At 38.3% G+C, this 26640-nt stretch overlaps 1 protein-coding gene across 5 annotated transcripts in view; it reads right to left on the bottom strand.

Moving 5' to 3' along the window:
• The window catches only part of LOC121318904 (glutamate receptor 3), an 82590-nt gene extending 71668 nt beyond the window's left edge, over positions 1-10922 (bottom strand). Inside the window, exons 1-2 of one of the 5 annotated variants that reach the window (XM_041256098.1) lie at positions 10250-10922; positions 9284-9442 (exon numbers count right to left, since the gene is read on the bottom strand). In XM_041256098.1, coding sequence (XP_041112032.1) covers positions 9284-9442; positions 10250-10337 — 247 coding nt within the window. In that variant the 5' untranslated portion in view covers positions 10338-10922. The remainder of the gene's footprint in view (positions 1-9283; positions 9443-10249) is intronic. The other 4 variants (XM_041256096.1, XM_041256097.1, XM_041256095.1 and 1 more) reach the window with 4 other exon arrangements.
• Between the last annotated feature and the right edge of the window lie 15718 nt (positions 10923-26640).

The raw sequence follows: 26640 nt of genomic DNA, 5'->3' as shown, positions 1-26640 counted from the left end.
AATTATGCATCAGTACCATTCTTTTTCTTTTCTAGAAAAAAAAACCTGCACCAAATTAGCCTGCCACTTTTTTTTTGTTTTAATGATTAAAATATTGAATAGTTCTTGAGAGTGTTAAATGTGTCTTAACAACCCTTCCAAATATGTTGCATTTAAAATTAAAATGTTCCAATGACTTCCACAAATTACCATAATGTTGTTGTTTCCCCACAGCAAAGATGGCGTCGGAAACACAAGAACACAAGAGGTGTGAGTGGGCTGAGGTGTGCCGCTTTATCAGCCTGTGGCAGGGCAGTACTGTTTTAAGGCTCCACTCCAGGGTAAAGGCAGGAATACACAGTAATACTCAGCACCATAAAATCATATTTATAGGATATCATTAAAATAAAATTGCCTACTGGCTTCAGAATGGATTGCGGTTAACTTAAATAATTTACAGCTTATGTTATTCTTGTGTAAATTATACAGCTTCCCATAGGTTTGTTTAGTTTTGTTCTTTTAACCTTGAAATGTATTAAATAAAATATGCTCTTTTTTAATTATGTTGTTTCAAACATGCTTTGAGATGTTGAAATGCACGTTTGAAAATGACCACAACAGAGGCATCATCGGGAATGTACTGCAGAACTCAGTGACTGAAACCGCTTATATTTCTTCTTGTCATGAAGAACTTGAATCTGCTGGCTGGGTCGACAGGGCTGCTTCTGCATGAACCAGACCATCAGGATCATGCTTTAATCTGCAGGAATGTTTGCTTATAAAATGATTTGAACTGAATGACTTAGAAACAGTGCAGGCATACATTTGAATAATGACTACTATAATGACTAAACAGATCTTCATGCCTGCGGTAACATTCCTTTTAAGCTAGCATACCTCATCAGGTCTGTAACTAATACTCCCGTTTTAACACAGAAAAGCAAAGTGATTCCTTATTTTGCGTTACATTTTTGATGTACAGCAGCAGACTGCAGAGTGTGCCATCCAAGCAGCCATCTGCAGGTGTGGAGGAAATCTGGAGAATCCAATAAAAGGGAGAGGGGATACACGCCATTAGCTAAGTGACAGGATGAAGAATGAGACACTGTGTAGGGACAGCACAGGCAAGGACTAATAGAAATCAGCTAAAGGTAAAGAAACTAAATCTTGACCATTAGTATTTTCACAGGCAAAAGCAAAGGATTTTATTTTTTTCAACATCGTGTTTGCTATTGCTTGCTTACACCAGACACTTCAGCTCATTCTAAACCAGCTGTTGATCTTCCTAGGCTTTAAACAGATTGTGGATATGGTTTTGCTGCAGGACACTGATTAAAAAACAACCAAGCTTTTTAAAAATTGGATTTAAAGTAAAGTCTAGCTACTATGCCCCAAGACTCCAGAATTAATGGCCTTAGCTTTTTGTTTACCCCGGTTTTCTAACTCTTTGTTTCTAAAGTGCTTTAAGATTCTGCCAGGAAAGGCGCTATAGAAATAGAAGCATGCATTGTATTGTATTGAAGAAAGAGCCAAGGTAAAGCAAATCAGAAAGGAATACAATCATTATAACAGGAAGAAGCTAGCAAGTAACTGCTGCACCTGGGACAACAACTTAACTGACTGTTCCTGCAAATGCTACTGATATTATTACAGATACCACTTCACTTTCCACTTTGCACTTTGTGGGCTTCAAAATTGATTAGAGAGAGAGAGAGAGAGAGAGAGAGAGAGAGAGAGAGAGAGAGAGAGAGAGAGAGAGAGAGAGAGAGAGAGAGAGAGAGAGAGAGAGAGAGAGAGAGAGAGAGAGAGAGAGAGAGAGAGAGAGAGAGAGAGAGAGAGAGAGGAGAGAGAGAGAGAGACAGAGAGAGAGAGAGAGAGAGAGAGAGAGAGAGAGAGAGAGAGAAGAGAGAGAGAGAGAGAGAGAGAGAGAGAGAGAGAGAGAGAGAGAGAGAGAGAGAGAGAGAGAGAGGGAGGGAGACAAGACAGAAGATACGACTGCCTCGCTAGAGCAGTTGTGGAAAAAGACCTCAATTCCCACTCTCCTCCCTCTCGTCTCTCACTGCCTTGGGCGATTCTCGTAGCACTACTGTCCGATACGCTCCCTGAAACTTTACATCCTGCTACCCTACTACTCTCGCTCTTCTCTCCGGGCTTTAACACTAATCGCTACTCTCATACTAGAGAGAGAGAGAGAGAGAGAGAGAGAGACAGAGAGAGAGAGAGAGAGAGAGAGAGAGAGAGAGAGAGAGAGAGAGTTTGAGAGAACAGATAGAGAGAGCTAAACAGATAAGCAGTTGGTGTGTTAAGTGCAATTGGTAGAAGGTTAGATTGTGCTATTTCTTGGAGATATTAATTGTTGCACTTGTGTTATCATACTTTTCTGTACTTTATCATAAAACTGCCCTCCAGTCACACTGCTTTACACTTGTCTTTAATATCCAATACATGATTCTGGTGTCTTTTCAATCTGATTGGTATCAGATTTTGATTTAATAATTCATACAGAACATTGTCAGTTACCGCTGGCTTATGAGAGTCTAATATAAACTTCAACAAGCTGCCAAACTTGAAAACTTGAATGATCAAAATCTTACTGAGGGAGATATAAAGTTTTTGTATGCTACCAAACTTATGCAAAAATGTTTCTTCCCTGCTATTAAATCAACAAAGATTATCAATTGTTGTGATTATATCAACCAAAAAACTGTCCTGAGTCCTTCTAGTCAAAAGACAAAAATAAAAAAAAAAGCTTTAGTTTATTTAGTTCTTTCAGCATTGTTCCAACTGTGTACTGCAACACTGTAAAACATACATTACTGCTGCAACAAATGTGTTTTAAAATGTCACACACGCAGGTGCTGTACATTACCCTTTATAGGTGACTAAAGGAACACTTTTTTAGATAAGCACTGTTTTCAGTACAGCAAGCGATCACTTTAATTTTAATAGCCGTGTCTTAAAGGTATTTTCTCCATTCCAGATTGCGTCTTTTATTATGTGAAACAAACATCTACATGCATTAACATGGATTTAATAGTTGAGTGGGTATTTCAAGGCATGTGTGCAATCTTAATGTGCCACATAATCACTACTAATGTTCCCTGTAGCATACAGATGCTTCCATGGCTGTAGTAAGCCTATACGCACCTAGATTAGATCTCTTTCTAAAGTTTAAATGTGATAGTGTCATAAGCATAACTGAACATGCTGCGTCTAAATGTGGGCCAGCCGCCACACAACTCTCACAGAAACTCTGCATTTTTTGTTACAGAGGGCCTGTGCTGTCTTGTGGGACATAGCCCCATGCATTCCTGCACTGTCTTATTATTTTACTTGGTTGTTTAAAAAATTGTAAGACACACCTATCCATATCTCAATAGCCACCCTGTTTATTTAGTCATAGTAATGAGCAAATGGAAGCAGATACATTTGGTTGCAGCTTCAAAAAAGAGCAAAAATCTCTCTTCTAATGATCCAGAATGCCAGAGGGGAAAAAAATCAGTAAAAGCACCGAACGTAAATCGAACGTCAGTACAGTACTACTACATGATCTGAGTTCTGCGGCTCTTACAGGACGAGCAAGGTAAGTGCACAGTTAAAGATTCATTTGTATTTTCATTTTATCAGTGGCTTACGTATATTAAAATACATTTTCCTAATTATTAACACATAATTGCCAAATTGTGTTATTATTATTATTATTATTATTATTATTATTATTATTATTTTTATTTTTTTTAACTGCCTGTTTTGTCACATTTAACATAAAAAACAAAGTTTATGTTTATATATCATGCTTAGGGGATGAGTTATATTTAGTTGTAGTGATTGTGAGAGTAAAATAATTAGAAACGGAACCAGCATAACAGATTTGTGAGCTAGTTTGTCCCCTAGTTTGCATTGAAATAGGTTAATTTGTAGTTTTTATTGTTGCTGTGGACTATGTGTCTGCCACTGTAGTTGTTGTACTGTCTTGATGGCAGCGTGCTGTGTATATTTGATTGCAGTTTTCTAATGACAGTGTAGGTGCTGTGAAACTCAGGAAAGAACAAAAATGCAGCACTGATTGGCTGAAACCCTTTACAGCACGGTGCTGCAGAGTCGTTATCGGCCTGAGAAGGGATGTTGGTGTGGTTCACCTGTGCGTACCATGTGAAAGATTTCTGGGGGCGTTCCTGTATGAACTCAACATGTTTATACAGAACGGCAGCATGCTGTTGCAACCTTGAATTCGATCAGTACACAGTGTGAAAGGAAGAAAAATAGATTGTGTACAGTATGCAACAATAATGCCAAATATAACAAGACAACCTACAAATATTTAATCTTGAGTGCTGTCTCTCGTCAAGTGCTGCAAACCACTTAAAGCATGTTAATGAATGCGATTCTACCGATTAACATGCAGACTGCATAGCTTTAGTGCTGGAAGGGAGGAGCTGCTGGAAATGCTCTTCCTTCTATACCAATCACACGTTTTTGCATTTAAAAGAATGGTACACCCATGCGTCAAATCCAGTGAGCTGCTGCACTATCAGTTCCTGATACAGACTTTTTGACTTTTTATTTCATCTGTAGCACATTTACACCACTTACAGCAAATAAGGCAGAGTACTGCAGGGGACAGGTGAAACGTGGACCTCATATACTGCAGAGTGAAAGCTCTGTCATGGTTATAGGGGTGCTTTCAACTGCGCTCGCCAGAATGTGATGACTGAAAAAAAGGATACAAAATGAATGTAAAAGAGCTGAATAATATATTAGGTAGGGTAATGGGCAGTGCTGTGTGATACACTGCCGGCACGGAGTGTGCCCCTTCGGTGAGATGAGAGGAGGTTAAACGGTCTAAAGCCACGAATGCAGACGAGGCCCGGCTCTTTTGCATTGTGGTTAAGGCACACACCTGCAGTGCACTGGGTCGCCAGATCGCACCCAGTCTTGCATTCAGATAGCTAATGTATTTACCTGCTACACATCCTTTAAATGCACTGAACTGGTTTCTTACTAGTTCTGGATGCTACATAATGCTGAAATTGCACTGAGGCAATACGAGACTAAATTTTGTCTGTACAATTCGCTTCAAGGTCATCATTGCACTGCTGCAGAATGGCCTTTTCAACACAATCAGAAACATGGCAACATGAGAGAGAAATAACATACCTCTGCACTTAGTTAGTGAACAAATGAAGCGACTCACAGCTAACAATGAGGGTTTTGATGTTTACTGTGATAAGAGGCGACATCCAAAGAGCAAATATTCATATTTCTTTAATTGCTCAAATCATTTTATAGCTTTTTTAATTAGCATGTTCCAATTTTAGTGGATTTTTTATTTTATTTTATTCTATTGACAGGACATTTACTGTATAAGAAGTCTGGTGATAAAACTGAATGGAGCGCAGAATCCCAATGGGCTATTTCGATTTAGCAAAGAGTCTGTCACTGGATTAATTAGATTCTACAATCAGGCCCCATTTTTTTCTCGCCTCTTGCTGCATGAGCAACATGCATGAAATTGCATAGATTCCTTTATTGACGGCAATGCTTTGCTAGCAAATGTTACTGCTGCTAACCTTGAGTTTACCGTTTCTGTCTTTCTCTCTCTAGTCCTTTTTTTTTTGCAAACAGATCTCTATCCATAAGCATTTGTTGGCTGTAAAGGTGTAGAGCAGCAATTTTTGCAATGCCAGGGAATATGAGATCTGTGTGCTAATGAGCTGACACTGCAGAGGCTGGGGGAGATGTACTGTAGTACAGTACAGGAGGAGAGAATAAAGATGCAGCACTGTTAGTTCACTGGGACTGCTCCCTGCAAGCCAATAGCAAAGACATCTCCAGAACGTCTCGGTCCCTCAGACACTGACTTGTGGGCAGATGATGGTGATGATGATGAAGACCACTGAAGAAGAAACGACTCAAAACTAAGCATAACCTGTTGTGAGGTTAATACCGGGAGAGCTAAGCTATCAGACAGCTCATGGAAACATTCCATTATGAGCACAATTAAACCTTCTACACAAGAAGCAAGCAAAGCACACCACATTTATGGTAGAACATCTATTGACGCAGCTATTTGGTATGGGCAAGGCTAACATAATTAGCATAATAACATTAAATTAGTCATCTATTCCAGACTAACTGAACCATACACTATAACGTATTTCTTCTGCCAATGTTCTATGTATCCGGTACACTTTCATTCCTCACCTTAGAGTTGGTATGCATGTCTTAGTCATATTCAAATATGGGTTCCAATAACCAGACATGAAGATACTTGGTGTTATTTCCAAGTCAAATATTTTGTGGGTGTGAAAAGGCTTCTATAAAACATATGTATTGCTTGCCTTGCCTTCATATTGCATTTTAATTACTGTAGTCTTTCAACTGAATGTAATATTATTCACACAATGCCAGGACCATCCTGACAGACAGTGATGTTGTTAAGTATTTACTGGCTGTATAATCCTTTTGTACATTAACATTGATAACAGCTTAATTAAATAAAGGGTTTACACAATAGCCATGAATCCATAATTAATAATTCATAAATTGGTTCTGCCTATGATCAGATAGCTGTTACTCCTTCATTGAATTTAAACAATGCATGTGTAAAACCAAAACACAACCCATACTCACTGTCCTATGGTTCTTCAATAGATCTGTTTCTTGCCTCATTAATACAAACAGCTCTTTAACTTTTACTCACTTCTCAAAGGAACCTTTTAATCAAGTTTGGTTTTATACAATGTTATAATTAATATAATTATTATTTTTTTCTGGACCACTGCTTTTTACACACTAGGTTAACCACTTGAATAAGGGGTTCATTCAATCAATCTATACCCCAAAGAGAAACAGCTGGATATTGTTAGAGCATTTTACAGCACTCGGAAATCACCCTGGGCTGCATCAAAAATACGTGGTTATGTTGAGTAGAGGTGGATCGAATCAGCCCCTTAGTTATGCATTGGTAGCATTGGTATTGTTGCTGTAGTTTACACAGCTGGCAATGAAACTTTGTAGAAAATGTAAGAGAACACAAGGAGTTCACTTGGACAGTCTGCGACACTCAGTCATCGAGAACATCATCATCTTGGCTGCATTGAAATCGCTAATCCAATTATTTAGAATTCAAATGGCATTTTATTGGTGGTGTAGCAATTCCCATACAGATATGATATAGTCCAAAACTAGAGGAGACCATTTGAAATTAGCAATAAAAGCTAATTTACAAGCCTACACACTGCAACGCTTATTCAATTACAATATAGTTCTATTACAGAAGACCACCTTCCATGACCTTGGTCAAAGGATTCTATTTTTAGCCATGCCAGGTAATAACCATTTGCATCTTGGTCCTACTAGTTAGCACTACACAAAACACTACATTGTAACTCTATGGAATGCTCAGCACATTATACCGTTATATAATTATACCATTAAGTAAAGCATTGTAAACTAAGAATAAGGACAGATTATACTTACACAATACTACCGTCATACAGGTCAGATTTGAATAGCAAAGGCTATCACCAACTCTGAATTAGGCTGTGAGCCATCCAAGCCAATACAATGAGTTTTCATCTGCATGGCAGAAGTATGTAAGTGAACGAAATCAGATCCCTTCAGTACTGACTTACCCATGTTGTTAGCACGAGAGTTCAGCATAAATCTAACATTTGAAACATGTTACCAATTCATTTATAAGGTACAGTTATGCCAATAAATAACTTCACTTAACGTGTTTACTGCTGATATACACTTCACTGTGCTATTTTATTGCCTGTCAATATAATGCGATTCCATGATGAAACAGTTCTGTGCATTTATATGACAGCAGAATCCACCTCAATCAATATACGATAGCCTATTATAGAGAGAACAATAAATTCTCCTGCAGGGTTTTCCTTTACTAATCTTCGTATCAGTAAGGGTTTAAAACTCTGACTATGGGAATATGGGTAATGTTATTATCACCTGATATTGTTGACAGTTCCACATTGAATCTGTAGAGACATGACTACTTCATGATAACTGTCATTTTGCTAATGCCAGCTGAGCAGTGAAATGGTGCCTTATCCAGCAAGTATATGTACAAATCCTGAAAGAAGACGTGTTGTGGGGTTTGCACCATAATCTCCTCACACACACACACACACACACACACACACACACACACACACACACACACACACACACACATTTACACGAGCCCCACGCATACATTGCAGGGCTGGATATTTAATGTCAATGCTTTAGCTATTTACTCTAGGTCGTTATTGGAATGGAATCAGCATACCTTCGAATAACACTCCAGGGACATTAAGCTAGTAGAATGCAAAAATAATGCATGTGAGCATTTTACTTCATGACCTACATATCGAGAGAATATGACCTACAAATGTTAATTGCACCTCAGCAGTGAAACATACTGTGCAGACTACATTACTGACTATGACACAAGTGTCTAACAAGACTGACGTTTATATGGTTACTTATAGGCACTATATTATATATATATATATATATATATATATATATATATATATATATATATATATATATACACACACACACACCAGTATCTCACTACTTCTACAGATGAAAAAACAATAACCCTGCTTGTTTCTAAAAGAAAAAAAAGAAAAAAATTGCAAAATGGAATAGCATCTGCAACCTGCCATATTTTCCTGTTTTATTAAAATCGATTAAGTAACCAAATATAAAAGCGATAGTTACAACTAAGCAAAATAATGAAGTAATATGGTTAATTATTCAATATTATTCAATAGAATTCGCACAGAAGCCAGACTTCCAAACCCATTGATACTGTTGCACAATTAATAAACAAACAAACAATGAAATACATACATAAATAAATAAATGCATAAATAAATAAATGAGGATATTTTTAGCCAGGCACTGTTAAGGTAATATTGTACTTTACTAGACTGCGGTCCTGCATGGTCAAAACTAGCAAGTGAACGTACTGCTCTTAATTACTTTACATAGAAGCCACATCCATAAACCGTGACAATATTTCAACTCAGTAGCCTAATAATTATATAGATGCCATCGGAATGTTTTTACTAACAATGCCCCTATGTATTACAGTCGTTCTTATATTGTACTTTCTTTTATTACTTACAGCAATGGGAAAGAGATGGGGAGAGAGGGAGAGGGGAAGGGAGGGGGGCTGAAAGAACATCCTTCACCGATAAAGAAAAAAGCTTACGGTCCTCCGGCAAAACATAGAAAGCTTATAAAAGGAAACCAAGCATTAACGAAATCCAAAAGGGGTACTCACAAGCATGAGTCACAGAAAAACTGTTGGATGATTCGAGGTGATCTACATGATAGTTCAGATTAAAGGGTTTTTCGGTCACGTTTTGATTTGTGTTGTACAGTTGTACGGCAAACCTGAAAGCGCTGTGCTCCTGCACTGTAGATCTCATGAAAAGTCCTCCTAAAACAAGTAAAAAAAGATAACAGCAAGGATTAAAAAAGAGAGGATGCTCTATTACCTCTTAATTGTTAATAAAACAGAGCCAAACACAACCTAGTCTTTACTGTATGTACTACTGCATGTACCAGGTATGTCTGTGTAAACGTGCAGAGCTGAGAAGCACGGACCTCGTGCAGCTGCAGTTTACAGATCATTGCTTTATTTAGATGTACATTGAATAACAAGAGTCTTCTTGTTAAATGCCAGCAAAATGGTTATTCACAAGCGCTATATGCATTGTGTACGGTATCCAGCTCTAATCAGCATTCTTATTAAACTGCAGCAACTAAGAACACCCTTGGAGATTTTTGCGCTAGTCTACTGGTGTGTAATAGTGTATTTATTTCTTATTCAAAATAGGTTACATTTTTATTCATGCATGCCGCACATATTTCTAATCAGATATCACTCTTACTTTTTAATTATCTTTACAGAATTCTAAAGATCAAGTAACTTTGCATTAGATTTTGAAGCGAAATCCAGCCTTTGTGTGTGTGCGTGTGTGTGTGTGTGTGTGTGTGTGTGTTTATAAGCACAACTATTAGGGCAAAGCGGGTTTCTAAGAGATGCAGACTCAGTACCAAGTTTATCAATTTCAAACTTAAAACCAGATTACTTTAGCTATCAGTCAATGATGTCTGCTGCACAAAAAGACCCATTTCGCTTTCTTTTAACGCTACACACAAGAAACAAAACCGATACCGTGTTTTTTTTTTTTTTTTTTTTTTTTTTTTTTTTTTTTACTAGTTTTGCATAAATATTGCTTACCTATACTGATGGTGTTAGGAAAGCCACCAAAGGATTTACCGACAAGCCAAAATAGAAAAAAGACAGTCTGTACAACACTACGTCCCATTTTCTCCAACCTCTAAATTCAACTCCTAAAACGAAAGTGAAAAGGCAGAAGCATGTATTCACAGCCTTGCAACGCTGAGACAATCCTTTGTTTTTTCTTCAGTCCTTCCTTTCTTTTCTTTTTCTTTCACAGTGCCCCAGTCAGGTTGAGATGCAAGCTGGGTTGCGGATCAAATTCTCTGCCACTGAAAAAAAAAAATAGGTGAGGTATCCCAAAGATGGTGGTACACCGGGAGGACCAGAGATGATTGTGAATAAGGCTCTTCCAATTGGGCCAGCAGGGGGATATTGATCAAACTTGATCTGACGTTGAATTAAAGCAGCATCTAGCATCCTCACAACTGCAGAACCAGACTGCACAGCCCAAGTGCGCGTTAGCCAACACTGAGGGGCAATCAATAGAAACGCGCTATCTTCACGTGGACTGTAATTTAAAACAACCATTCACCATGTTTTAAAGCTGCAGAGGTCGCTTTTTCAAAGACCCCATCTGCCTTGAAATAGCCGCGTTTCTTAATGGCATAATTACAAAACGGAACAACTACTGAGCCCGCCTGCTTTGTACACTAACCGGATAACCTAGTGCATTATGTTTCCAATTTCTATCACCGTTTCCATATCATTACAAAGGCACGGAATGAGACAGTCATTTAAAAACAAAATCTTGAACTCTTCTCTTCCATTCGTGCAGAAAGCTAAACACTAGGCATATAGCATGTACTTATGCTTACACAGTATACGATTCTAATAAAAGAATTGCACACGGTATGTATAGACAGAGTTAACGATCTGCTAACCCCAATGTCACCTTAATGATTACAGTATACTTTAGGCTACCGTTTTAAAACTCCTCTTACTGTAAGCCCTACAGAGTTAGAACACACGCGAGACTGGTCTCACAGCCCCCCAGCTAGCATTAATCTTGGACGAGCTGATGCCACCTCAGTCCAAGAATATAAAATGTTTAAGAATTACACTTACATCTTATGCAACAGAATGACAACAATGATTTTTCTGCTTTTCGAAGCATAGCTATATTAAAGTTAAAAAAAACATACGTAACTAATCATCTATATATATATGTGTGTGTGTGTGTGTGTGTGTGTGTGTGTGTGTGTGTGTGTGTGCGTGCGTGGGTGCGTGCGTGTGTGTGTGTACTAGCTCAAATATATTATATATAATATATAATCGCCTAATAAGTTATATTGTTGGATGATATAACTTAAGCAAATGTTGAAATAAACGGCTAAATTACTGTGTTACCAGATTTTATTTTCAGCTCACGTATAAGTACCATGACTGCTGAATAATGAATTAATCTCATTTAACTGTATTGTTATTTACTGCAACCATAAATAATGCTAGAAGACTTAAAAACAACACTTTGTTTGGGATAGCAACTTCTCATGCAATATAGATAATGTTATAGTTTAATGCAAATCGCGTTCCTGCTGTGCATTTTGTGAGCATGTCTCGAAAACTAATTCTAAAATACGAGCGACCGGTACAGTACTTGACATTGTTATTAAATCTGAGGGGGGGAAAAATTTTATGGTTGCTGACAAGCCACACCTAACTAATAGATAACTGATGTGGTTTAACCCCTCAGGGTACACCAGGGATAATGCGCTTGTTCAAACGGGTCCTTCTTAAAATATATTTGAGAGTGACTCAGCCATCATGAGAAGGAAACTGACAATCTGGATGACCAGATCCAACCTGTCAGTACATTTTAAACATTGTTCCGTGCACCTCATTAAAAACACGAACGTTTGCATCACGTTATCCCTTGTACCTCAAAGGGTTAACGGGCGGCACGCTGTATTATACCGGGAACATCTGGGTTACATGCAGATCTAATGAAAGCGTTCACTTCGAACCTGACTTGTGTCTTCCAAAGTAACTCCATCCCCAGCAAATACCCTTATGGAGAGGACGGATCGCTGGATACTTGCGAATAGGTCTTTTTAACATGTTGTTCATCATGAATCTAGCAGATTCAACTTTCACCCTGTTCCTCAAGGGAGGCTTAGCTGAAGCAGCTCGTTAAAAAAATAACTTGTAATGCCCACAAGCAGGTTTTAAATAAACTCTCTTAATGTTGTCAAGCATATGGGGGAGCTGTCAATGGTGCTGAATTCCAACGGCGAATTCCAATACAGCAAAGAAAACAAGAAGTGAATTTTAACAATTACATATGCATTTGATGTACAGTGTGGAGTGTAGGTAAAGGAACCATGTGCTTTCTTCCGGTCTTCAAATGATACTGTGGATTCTTCGGGTTCTATAAAAAAAAAAAAAAACATTGCTACACGTTTATATATGTTTCACCGCATAATGTTTTTCTTGTTTATCAATTATATTTGTCCTCTTTATTCGAATCTTGTTCTGCGGGCACCCTAATTCTGTATATTGATTATTTTAGTTAGAACAGTAGGTAGTAACAGTAGAAGTATCAATAATAATAATAATAATAATAATAATAATAATATAATAATAATAATAATAATAATAATAAACTACAGGAGACATTGTGGGGCAATAACAGAAATCAATAGTTTCTCGTTTTAACGTCTTAACATATGTTCGCTTTACAGCACTGCAACACATCGGTCTTTCTGGATTGTTCTGCTTGGTTAGGAGGTCAACGGCGTCGTCTTTGGTGACTCGTCGTTTGATGAAGTCTTCCTCCTAACTCATCCCACACATGCGCAGATCGGGTTCTAACTGGGGGGACAGCACATAGACGTTTCTCGTGTAGGTAAGCTTTTCTCACTTTCCGTGTAGGCTCCACTGCACCTGTTGTAGTCACGCCGCTGGCCTGTCAGCAACAAAGCTGGGTTCCCCCTTTTCACAAATAGACCTCTTCTACAATACTCGACTGTCCTTGGTAATCCAATTCTACATTAATTCTCCTTAAACGTACCCTACACTCAGCAAACCCATCTGCTCCTCAAACACCAATGGAGTTAATACATCAAATTTCTCTTCATGCTGCAAATCCTTCTTAAGAAGAATACATCCTTATGTATTTTTGTATGCTGTTTACCTAAAAAAAGTTTATTTTATTTATTTTTTCAGGGCAAATTGTTATCATCACTATTTTTTCAATTCATTATTTTATTTTGTTGTTGTCGGTGGTGTATGGATCTTCAGCTTATCCATTTCTTAAACCTTGAAAGCAAATTAACTTTTGAGCACTATTTATTTATCACAAGGCATAGTTTTGCCATCACAAGGCATAGTTTTCTCTGCTAAGATGTAAGGGTAACACTTTACATTGGGTGTGTCTAATTACTGTGTAAGTGCATAGTAGTTACGTAGTTAATGCATGTGTATTTACAAATTACTGTGTAAGTGCATAGTAGTTACGTAGTTAATGCATGTGTATTTACTAATTACTGTGTAATTGCATAGTAGTTACATAGTTAATGCATGTGTATTTACTAATTACTGTGTAATTGCATAGTAGTTATGCAGTTGATGCATGATTCCTTTCACATAATAACAATGTTATTATGCATATTTACAATGTACTAAATGTTTGAATCTATTTGCACAGTCCACAGTCTCCCCAAAGGGAAAGGGTGCTGCTAGCAATAGCAGCTCATGAAAGCCTTGTCTGAAGTCTAACCAGCAGCTCTGTTTGCTTCAGAGTCTCAATGATGCGGGAGCCTCATGGGAAACATTAGCAGCTTCAAGAAGTATTCACATTAGTGGGGTACTGTTTACATTTTAAACCAGAGGAGCAGGTTTAAAGGGGTCAAGACCCCAAAGTGAAATTCAGGACCCCTTGGTAAAATACCTCAAATGTATTATTTTTAATGGCACCACTTTATACAATTCATTAAGCTTATACAAATTGTTATTTAAGCTTTTGTTGATAGGGAGATGGGTGACAGTAGGAGTAACACTTTAAAAAAAAAAAACAGTTCCTTTCACTTAACATGTAAAAGGGATTCAATAAACCATATACACATCTAAACCACCATACACATACTCTCACACTCACTCTCACTAACTCACACTATCACTCACTGCCTCTCTCACTCACTAATTCACACACTCACTCACTTCTTCTCACTCTCACTAACCTACACCATCACTCACTGCCTCTCACTCTCACTAACTCACACCATCACTAACTGCTTCTCTCCCTGACTCACTAACTCACACAATCACTCACTAACACCATCACTCACTAACTCACACCATCACTCACTAACTCACACCATTACTCACTGCCTCTCTCCCTCACTAACTCACACCATCACTCACTGCCTCTCACTCTCACTAACTCACACCATCACTAACTGCTTCTCTCCCTGACTCACTAACTCACACACTCAATCATTGCATCTCTCCCTCATTAACTCACACCATCATTCACTGTCTCTCTCCCTCAGTCACTAAGTCACACCATCACTCACTGCCTCTCACTCTCACTAACTCACACCATCACTCACTAACTCACACCATCGCTCACTAACTCACACAATCACTCACTATCTCTCACCATCGCTCACTAACTCACACAATCACTCACTAACACCATCACTCACTAACTCACACCATCACTCACTAACTCACACCATTACTCACTGCCTCTCTCCCTCACTAACTCACACCATCACTCACTGCCTCTCACTCTCACTAACTCACACCATCACTAACTGCTTCTCTCCCTGACTCACTAACTCACACACTCAATCATTGCATCTCTCCCTCATTAACTCACACCATCATTCACTGTCTCTCTCCCTCAGTCACTAAGTCACACCATCACTCACTGCCTCTCACTCTCACTAACTCACACCATCACTCACTAACTCACACCATCGCTCACTAACTCACACCATCACTCACTAACTCACACCATCGCTCACTAACTCACACAATCACTCACTATCTCTCACCATCACTAACTCACACAATCACTCACTAACACCATCACTCACTAACTCACACCATCACTCACTAACTCACACCACTCACTGCCTCTCTCCCTCACTAACTCAAACCATCACTCACTGTCTCTCACTCTCACTAACTCACACCATCACTAACTGCTTCTCTCCCTGACTCACTAACTCACACACTCAATCATTGCATCTCTCCCTCATTAACTCACACCATCATTCACTGTCTCTCTCCCTCAGTCACTAAGTCACACCATCACTCACTGCCTCTCACTCTCACTAACTCACACCATCACTCACAACTCACACCACTGCTCACTAACTCACACAATCACTCACTGTCTCTCACCATCGCTCACTAACTCACACCATCACTCACTAACTCATTACTCACTGCCTCTCTCCCTCACTAACTCACACCATCACTCACTGCCTCTCACTCTCACTAACTCACACCATCACTAACTGCTTCCCTCCCTCACTCACTAACTCACACACTCACACACTCAATCATTGCCTCTCTCCCTCATTAACTCACACCATCACTCACTGTCTCTCTCCCTCAGTCACTAACTCATACCACCACTCACTGCCTCTCACTCGTTCACTAACTCACACCCTCACTCACTAACTCACACCATCGCTCACTAACTCACACAATCACTCACTATCTCTCACCATCACTCACTAACTCACACCATCACTCACTAACTCACACCATTACTCACTGCCTCTCTCCCTCACTAACTCAAACCATCACTCACTGTCTCTCACTCTCACTAACTCACACCATCACTAACTGCTTCCCTCCCTCACTCACTAACTCACACACTCAATCATTGCCTCTCTCCCTCATTAACTCACACCATCACTCACTGTCTCTCTCCCTCAGTCACTAACTCACACCATCACTCACTGCCTCTCACTCTCACTAACTCACACCCTCACTCACTAACTCACACCATCGCTCACTAACTCACACAATCACTCACTGTCTCTCACCATCGCTCACTAACTCACACAATCACTCACTAACACCATCACTCACTAACTCACACCATCACTCACTAACCATTGCTCACTGCCTCTCTCCCTCACTAACTCACACCATTGCTCACTGCCTCTCTCCCTCACTAACTCACACCATTGCTCACTGCCTCTCTCCCTCACTAACTCACACAATCACTCACTGTCTCTCTCCCTCAGTCACTAACTCATACCACCACTCACTGCCTCTCACTTTCATTAACTCACACCCTCACTCACTAACTCACACCATCGCTCACTAACTCACACAATCACTCACTATCTCTCACCATCACTCATTAACTCACACCATCACTCATTGTCTCTCTCCCTCACTCACTGCTTCACACAATCACTAACTCATACCCTCACCATAGGGTTCTTTCCTTGTATAACTGAGAAATAATTGTGTTATTATTATTATTATTATTATTATTATTATTATTATTATTATTATTATTATTATTATGTACAGCATGTCTGAGCCAATAAAACACTGGGGTCTATTTTAATGATTTTAACAAAAGCTGATCTTAATATCAACACACACAAAATATTTTCGGGAGGTGGGGCAATAAGTCAAGCAGACTGGTTGATAAGACTGTTAGCATTAACATAGAGTTAAAGAGGTGTTTAGAATAGCCTTTGCTTTCCCTATGTGTGCATTGTTTAGTGTCACTCCTGATGTTCTATATTTATTCTATGTTTATTCTGGAGACAAGTGCAGAGGCTGAGCAGTTTCACTGTTTCAGTTTCGATCGCTTTATAATTAAAGCTATTTATGGGTATTTCAGTGCAATTACCACACAAAGCTGGATTGCTATGAACTTGTGTTGCCTCTCTTGTCAAAACATTTATGCAATGGCAAGTTTTCCTAGCAAGGCCTCAGAATAATAAAGGAAGCACTGCTTACGTTCAATAGCATTTAAAAAAAGGAAAGCATTTAGATTCACAGAATCATACATGTTATTGCTGATTAAATGTACACACTGCAATATAGCAAAATGTATACAGGTTTTTATGTGGCTGATTTTAACCAGCTCTGTAGCTTATTGACACAGCTGGATTACCTTTTTAGGAGAATCAGGATAGCCAAAATGATGAGCAGAATGAACTTCTGAAGTGTTTGTGAGTGGGTGGCGTGGAATTGTGAAACAGAGAGAGAGAGAGAGAGAGAGAGAGAGAGAGAGAGAGAGAGAGAGAGAGAGAGAGAGAGAGTCAGTGATTTTATATTGAGTCTATTCATTTAGGTTAAATGACCAAACAGGTAATACAAAGCAGTAAAACATACTGAGGCCATACATTGATTTATGGTCAAAATTCCAGAGAGAGGTACGGCAGAAATGTATGTTAATTGTGGTGTAATAAATATATGTGAAATTATTTTATGTCAGAATGTTGGGGGGGGGGGGTTATGAGAAGAATACATTTTAATTAATGCAATAAATATTTCTGAAATGATTTAAGTCAAAATAAAGTAAGGGACAAGAATAATTCATACTTAATATGTCATATTTAAAATTGGAGAGGGGGTCTATGGCAAGATTAAATCTCATGTATTTTATTTTTTTGGCAAAAGCTGAACCCTTTGAGGTTTGTAGCGCATTATCAGCTCACAGGAGAAAGATTTCATATTAGGACATACTGCATGAAACAGCAACACTCCAGCATGGATTGAACACAAGTCTATGAGAACCGACAATGCAGGTCTTGTTTACAGCTTGTTCTGGTAGCTAACTGATTATAAAATACCCGGCGTACGTCTGAAACAGTGAAGTATTCCTACAGCAGGCAGCTGTAGTTACAGCACAGCCGAGGGACCACCATGGAGAGGGTCTCCTGTGGCCTAAACACCGAGCTGATACCCTGAAGTTAATCAAGTCATCAGTGTAGCCTAGCATTTTGCAGGAAATTGCTTTAGCAACAACACAAGTGTACCAGTGGAAATTCACTTGGCAGCCCTCGGGCTGAGCTGGCCACTGTAGTGATGGCTAGCTAATCTCGAGCAAGGGAACAAGGTCAGGGTCATGAAAGATGGAGTGAGTGTGGGTAACCAGTGCAGCTTTTTATTTATTTATTTATTTATTTTTTTGCCATTGTGCATGACATTGGTCTTTTCTTTTTGGTTGATAATCAGTTTCTTTCTACTACAGGTCAATTAAGTGAAATCCCAATCAAACCAACTCAAACTGTGAGTTAAAGCAAAGGATAAGGGCTGGTGAGATGTGAATTGAGCCTGCAAGGGAAAAAAATGTGACTCTTTTAACATCATTAATAATAAAAGATCATACTGTTTAAAAATAATGTTCACGTTCAAAACTGGTCCAAAAAAATGTCCTTAACATTAGCAGAATTGGATTGACCAACATAGGGTTGGATACACATGGGAAAAATAAGAAGGCGGAAGCAGACATGTTCATGTCTACAAAAGCAGCCTATGATGGTTCCATTAGAGGTGACACAACCTCTATGGTAAAGATGTTGTAGACCCGTCTGCTGCAAACATGTTAAATGTAGCTTCAGTTCCTCCAGGGCTTGTTCAGTATGAGATTCAAAGCACAGCATTCTGCCTGGATAAATGCCTATATATGTATAGAAGCCTACTGTTTCTAAGACAGCCCCACTAAATAATTAACAATAGCCTTCTAGTCTCAGCTATAGAATCCATTTAAAAAGGGGGTATGTGGCTAGGAACTGATATAAGGATCACATTTCTTTCTAATAAATACAGATTTCTGTATTTCCCTTTAGTGTTTGAAACCGATAAAGGGTAAATGTCAGTTTACAATTGTAATTTTTTTTTTTTTTTTTTTTTAAAGTTCTCACTTTTGTAAATATGGAGCGTTCCACGCAAATAATGAAATGCTTTCTTTGCACAAACAAGGGGAGTCAGCAGTTTGCTCAAATATCTACACATAATTTCTGCCTGCTAACAGAACACAGCGTTTCAGGGAATGCAATTAGAATTAGAGGTGTTTGCCTAGTGTGTATTTACCCACATTCACACAGGCATTTGACAATATTGCAGAAAAAACGGCTCTGCAGTATTTGTTCTCAATCCATTGTATTGCCATTACTAGCACTTCAGTAGTCTGCTAATGATTCTAAAGGTTCTCCGGGGCTTGTTATTCTGGCGTATACCATAGATGCATTCTTCTTTTAAGAGATACATTAAAATCCCTCTTGATACAGTCAGGTAGAGATGTTCAAGCCTTGTTTCACAGCAACCTGGCCCCCAGGATATCAATTCCATAACTCCCTAAGGAGTGTCTCTCCTTGAAAAGTAACTGCTTAGAAAACTTTTTATTTCTTGCTCAACATTGTTATTAAACGCCTGTACTTTTCTCTTGTGGTATTTCTAGTCAATGGAGTGGTATGTGGTGAGGGTTTAAAATGAATTCATTAAAAAACGATAAGTTTTGATTACAGTTTTTCCCAATCGCTTACATACATTTCTTAAAACATTGTGCTACTTTGTCAAAACAGTTAACACAACACTCAAAACTGAAACATAGTTTGCAAAATAACACATTTCATTTTCAAATTGCTCTAATGCTTTCAAAATATCAAATATATGTCACAAAATGAAATAAATATATCAAAACAATACAATTTGTCGTCTAATGAAAAGCTCACATTATCAACCATTTCACAACGGTATAATAAATACTAAATACAAACATCAATACAGTATGTTTAACCCTTAGTGCATACTCTCTCTGTCTTTGTCATCCTTTATAATAATCAAGGGTCCAGGGTCCAATGCTGGTGATATGGAAAAAAAACACCATTCCTGGAGATAGCAGCACCCATGGTAATTGTTCCTCAATGACCAGGTACATCAACTGTGGCTCGGTGACCAATGACATTCCTCCCACATCTCCTTCGTTTGTTCAAATAGAAGCCAGCCTCATCCACATATATACAATCATATAGAGTGATACTGGCTTCAAGCTCCACTATTCCCTGAAGAAAGAAAAACAGTATCACAGATGATACAACGTGAAGATGTCAGTATACTTTATATTGTTAGCTATTACATTTGCATTGCAGTATTGTAAGGAGTGCAGAAATTACTTACATGTACATACTGGTACTTCATCTAGTTTACCCTATTCATTATTTTGTTCAAAAGGCACCCTGTACAGCTGCTTCATTGTCAGCTGGTTTCACTTCAAGACACAGTCAATTGCTGCTAGACTGACACTATTTACATTGTGAAATATTTCATTATCTTGGATGATTGAGCTCTGAGTCTCCTTCAAATGGATGGTATTCTTGGCAACCACCATATCCACTATAGCAACCTCTTGTTGAGCTGTAAAGATTCAACCTCAGCTGCCAGAAGGGGGTTTCTTTCAAATCTATAAATTAATTGAATGTTGACAGATAAGAATGCAGGAATTGAATGACAGCAAAACTGCACTTACAAATTTACTGTAATAGAATACAGAAATTAGATGTATGGTCTCTTACCTATTCTCATTCCTGAAGATTCGAATGAATGATGCCACTGTGGATCTGCTCAGATTAGGCTGTACCCTCTGCCCAGCTTCTCTTATCTTAAGTCTATGATTTATCACATGGTCCACCATTGTTGCCCGTATCTCATTTGAGAGATTCCAAGTGTGCCTTCCCCTTCGGTGTCTACTCCTACTGCCATGCATATGGACACCCCTTTCTCTTAGGGCTCCAGGTTGTCGTCCTTGTCTTTCACATCTTCCCTCTTTGGTCTGCTCCATTTCTCACCAACAACTGTGAATTCACCTTTGGCCTCTTTCATTCATGATTAATGTCTGATGGGTAATTGAACAGTTGAGCAGTTTGCATTTGCACATATGAGGTATAGATGAATGCAATTGGAATTGATTGCTTTCTGCTGCAAACAAATGCTTTGATTTTGATTAACGAGACTCATTCAAATACATTTTGTGTCAAATGTTGAGACTTGTACTTAGTGTTTTGCAAAAATATGTTTAAGATTTCCATTTTGTATTAAAATAACCATAAATTAATTATAGTTATGCAAAAAACAATGCAGTTCTGGTTGCGTAGGATTTTCTAGTTTCATTAACATTGATGTATCAATTGAGAAAAAAAAAACTGTAATAGAAGACGGCATTATTAGTAGCACAATAACAATATACACTCTGTTAGTTGTGGAGTTATTTGTTATTTATTTACCATGCATTGTATACATACAGTTACCACCACGGTCTGACTTTGAACACACACTCCCTTGAGAAATGCATGTAAATACTGCCATGTATAATGTATATATAAACCAAATGCATGTGGGGTAATACTGAATAATACAAGCCAGTTGTGTTCGATTATTCATGTTCAATCATTCACCTATTGGTCAATGTTGGATCATTCACCTAGTTTCCCAGACATCTAAACCACACTGCTGTTTCTGTGGCTCTGACTATCAGAGAAAGTTTAATATATTTTACAAAAAAGCAGCAGCAGGGGTACTAGAGATTTTTTTTATTACACTGTATCTTCGATCTGTTTGGGAATTTGAGGCTGTACCCACTTAATAAATAATTAGAGTACTGACAGAACACTGGAAACTAAAAGAAGCAGTCTGGCTGATCATTACTTCTCAAGAAATTCACGGTCCAGAACAAACGATTCAAAGCGTAAGCTGGTGAAACAAACACAGAACACAGATTAAAGGGTTTTTAATGTATTTCTACTTGAGACAGCTTATAACAGCAATATGCTTTCAGCCCTGGCCATTACCAGGGGAATTAATAACCAGGGGAATTAATAACCAGGGGAATTAATAGCCAGGGGGTGGTGCCTGATCCCCCTGGAAACACAATGAAAATGTAAATATGGCAGGCTTTGCTGATTTTAAAATAGCTCCTTTCTTGACAGAAAAATACACTAAAGAGAGCGTCGTTAGAGTCATTGTTATTTCTAACCTTGGTAAACTGGTAAATAAAGGGCCCAAGGTCAAACATACCTGGATTATTAAAATAGATCCCATTATTTCTTCCTGTACACCAAGTCGCAATCCATGCCACTCTGTATGAAAGAAGCGCGCATAGCAACTTCGCGTGGAAACATGTTCTACAGTGCAGGTAAACAAAAAACACGTGGAATTAAATAGAAAGAATAAAGTAGCTCACTCAAAATAATCTGCTCGTGGTACAGGACTCTTCTACTCAACACACATCTCCTTCAAAAGGCTAAGACTGGAACAGCCTTTTGAAGACAGCTTTTTAGACTTAAATTACGCTAGGTAACATTGAACATTAACACAAGCATATCGTAATAGAGTGTTAATGGAAATCTAAATGTTAATACCATAATTAATACCATGTTTGCCGATTGTAGAAAACTACTTATAACATAAACTAAAGCACCACTGAAACAAACAGGTATGGACAGATGCGTTTATAGAGAGAGCCTTTTATATGCAGCTTAATAATAGCTGGGTTCTACATTATTATTATCATCATTTAAATAGAACACAATGGGGGTAACTTGATCTTACTAGAAGCTACATATAGACAAAAAGGCCCCTGAATGTCTTTCTGTTCATGCAATGTTTTATATTTGAATTCCAGTACTGTGTACCGTGTGCCTGAACAAAGGCCAATCACTGATAATGAAGCACATGCAGTGACAGTATAGGGATGAAGTACAGCAGTGGCAGACAGAATCTTGCCAATAGAACATAAAGTCTATGTAATTGGCTGGAAAAATCAGTTAATTAATTTTCACCTCCAGAGTGAAAACAAAAGAGAGAAATCCTTAACAGTGCTGCTCTACTGTTGTGTTTTTGAGCATTTTAATTAGGACCAGGCTCCAACTGGATTTTGTATTGGGCTTTGTATAAAGTAAATGGGTATGCCAGTTAGAGTTAGGAATAGTTATTGGGCAGCAATTTTTTTTTTTTTTTTGCCTGTTGTAACGTCAATTAAAAGCATGATATGTAGAAAAACGTTAACCTTTTTATAAAAACATCACGCTGTACACACAAAGATCCCCATAATAGCACTGGGAAATATTTTCGGGAAGCTTTTTGGAAACTATTTTAGAAGAGGAATTGATGCTGGAGGTGTTTTCTAATAATGTGTGTAATATCAGCTCTGTCATAAATGATGTTGTAATTCTGTGGGAATAATCAACCAGACATTGAATTCACCGGGTAATACATTCCGCAACTTTATTATACTCCTGACATCATCTGCAGCTGTAAACAACTGTTATTATTAAGGGGGAAGAGTATGTGGGGATTCAGCCTCAAATGAGAATGTGTGTTTTGGAACAGTGAAGCCCAACCCTGCTGTTTCCTCCTGTTATTTTCCATGTGGCAATATTCAATCAAAATGTTTCTGCATCATGCCACTGTGCTACCCAGCCAGCAATGGCCTTGCCAATCATCGTTTGTTAAAAACATGTTACATCTATGGTTCCTACAGTATTACTGCCTTTTACACAGTCGTGAATTGAGCCTGCATGGAAATATAGTTCTGCTAAATCCACAATGTGGGAAGCATGTTTGCTTATCAGTCTGTACAACCAAGTGCCGTCAAGAAGTTAAAACTCTGGTTCTTCAGAAATGGAAGACCTTTTCTTGAGGCTGTGGGATGGGTGTCTGCCTGTTCACTCTGCTGGCATAAGTCATTTTCTGCATCATTACCTGAGGTTTCTATGATTAAGGCGTCCTCCTTTTTTGCAGAAACCACGTGTCACTCAGGGTTCTGCGCAGCTAATTTATTTCAAAGGGTGTTCAATGCAAAGTAATTCTGGAGTCAATGCAGGCAGATAGAGGCCATTTAGAGCCAAAAGGATCACAGGTGACCTGAATGAGTGGAGCTCCTATAACACAGTGGTAATTTGTATATATCAACTAAGTGCCTGAGTTCAGCACTCCCAAGTACTGCAGTGCTCATCCATTCTCCAGTAGTGGACACATATATCAATGATTATTGCAGGCACACTATAGTACTTGCTTTGCAGTGGTACTGTGTATATGGTCTGGTGTTCAATCCCACTTGTGTTGTGTCTGATTTCTGATGGAGCTGCTTGTGATGGTAAGCTGTGTACAGGTGTTTTTAAAAACATTAATCATTGCAATGTTACGAACGGTCTATTGCAGGCCAAATCCTCTATATTTCGGGGACACCAGCATTTACTGTAATGGATTATTCATGACTTGATTATATGTCTATATTCTGCATTTACCACGCTTTACCATAAAACCATGCACTACCAGCACTGTTCTGCCATGCTTGCTTATATGATTTGCCATGCTTTCACTGTGCTTTACCATACAGTATCATACTTTGCAGCGCTGCACCTGTGGTACACGTTTGTAAAGGGGTGCTTTTTGAAGAAGGCTAAATGATGAGCCTTGTTAATATAGTTCTAGTGAAATGGAAGGCCCCTGTCAGCACATTTTACTAGAGAAATCCCATTTGCATTTTCAGCATTTTTCATAATGCAGTTTGAGCCTGTGGGAGGCATTACCTGAACCATATGCACAGCTTGTGTGGGAATTCTTGACTGAACTGTTTTCAAGATAGTACTGAGGGAAAGCTTTGGTTGAGGGAAAAACTGTCTCATATCTCAAAAACAAAATATGTGCAAGCACACACATACAGTGCAATCACAGAGAGGCAGATGCACAGTGAATACCATGACCCAACTCGTAATGGTTAACATTCCATTCCATCTTATCCTGCCAGGCCTCTAGTATGAAGGTTCCAGGGCTGGGGATCTGAAAGAAGGTGTGCCCTGATGACCTGTCAGAAAGAGGGTGGGATTGATTTAGAACTTCACTCACACCTCTCAGCATGAGCTTTAACAGTCTCATCTATACACTCAGGAAGAGATGAGTAAGTCTGCTACTGGTAATTGCTGGAGGTTATGAAGCTGTTTAGTGATGTTGTGAGTACCCCTGCTGATTGGAAGTCCACTAATCATGTCTGTGCATTATTTATTTAGGATACTTTGTGTCCCTGTTAAGAAACAAAGTGTAACAAGAGCTGTGCAGAGAGACTTGCAGTGATCCTGTCCCTTAATAAAAGTACTCAATGAAAACTGGCAAAGTTGAGGTAGACATTCATTCAAAGATAGTGTGCATGCGTTTCAATATGTATTTAATTGGCAGCAACACATTTTAATTAAAGGATCTGTTTATTTATTACACAATGTGAATATTTTTCAATGTTTTTATTTTTGTTGCATTACTTTATTTCCTCAAAGCCTTCTCCCTGCTGTAAACTCACTGACTCCTGATTTCCATTGGAAGATATTTGTTTTGTACTCTAAAACATTTACTGTATGCTCAAGGCCCTGGCGATGAAAACGAAGAATGGTTTGTGAAGATGACTGCCTTTGACTTTCAAGAACAAGGGTAGTTATTGTGTATGCGGCTGTTGCCCTGGCAAATAATGTCTTACAGCACCATTTGCCTCTCCCGCCAAATCATGAAAAATATAGCAAAAGGTGAACAGTTGAAGGAAAACACAGTTTTTATTTAAGTGGTTTTTTTTGTTTTTTTTAATGAATATAGTCATTTAAATACATTATGCGATGGTTGGTAGTCTTTTTTTATTGCTTTAAAATTATGAACGATTAATGCAAATATTCAACAATTTTTGCCTTTAGTATCCATGGAATGCAGGCATAAGAATGGCGTACATGAACTGTTTTACACCTGCTACATTTAAAGTGTGGAACAAATAAATCATTGCTCCAGTCTTTTCCCATTGTGTGTGCTACAGCTACAGCAATAAAGGTGTCTGTTGGCACACGTGTTATGATGCTGAAATGTGTATTCTAAGAAATAGTCATTATATCGCTTCATTCAATTAAAACATATTCTTAGACACTCAGTTTAAGCAGTAACTCTGTGGTCTTGCTTGTCAGTTAACAGGAACACTGTCTGTCAGCACTTTAGTTTAAGGATCAGTTATAAATGATCAATTATAAATGATCGAAAATGCATGTATAAATGTATTACAAAGGATGTTATAAAACCACAGTGTATAATATATATATATATATATATATATATATATATATATATATATATATATATATATATATAAGACAGCTATATCCATACAGTGGTTAAAGATCACGTAAGCTAAGCATTGATTACTAAAAGAAACACCATTGAAGATTTTGCCTCATTTTTTTTCAATTAAATTAGTGCCCTGAGCTGTTATCATGCATGTTGATTCTATCCTTGTAAGAAAACGGAGGCATGCTTTGCACTGGTGCAAACAGAACACAACAGAACACAAATTAGGCCCAGTGTTATATTATGTAACATCTCTATGCTCCCCTGGGTACTCAGAAGCCAGTGGTACAGTATGATAGATGCTAAAA

Source organism: Polyodon spathula, chromosome 7 (genome assembly GCF_017654505.1).
Source record: "Polyodon spathula isolate WHYD16114869_AA chromosome 7, ASM1765450v1, whole genome shotgun sequence".
NCBI lineage: Eukaryota > Metazoa > Chordata > Actinopteri > Acipenseriformes > Polyodontidae > Polyodon > Polyodon spathula.
The sequence above is the reverse complement of the archived record's forward strand: the minus strand, read 5'-3'. Positions and strand labels throughout refer to the sequence as shown.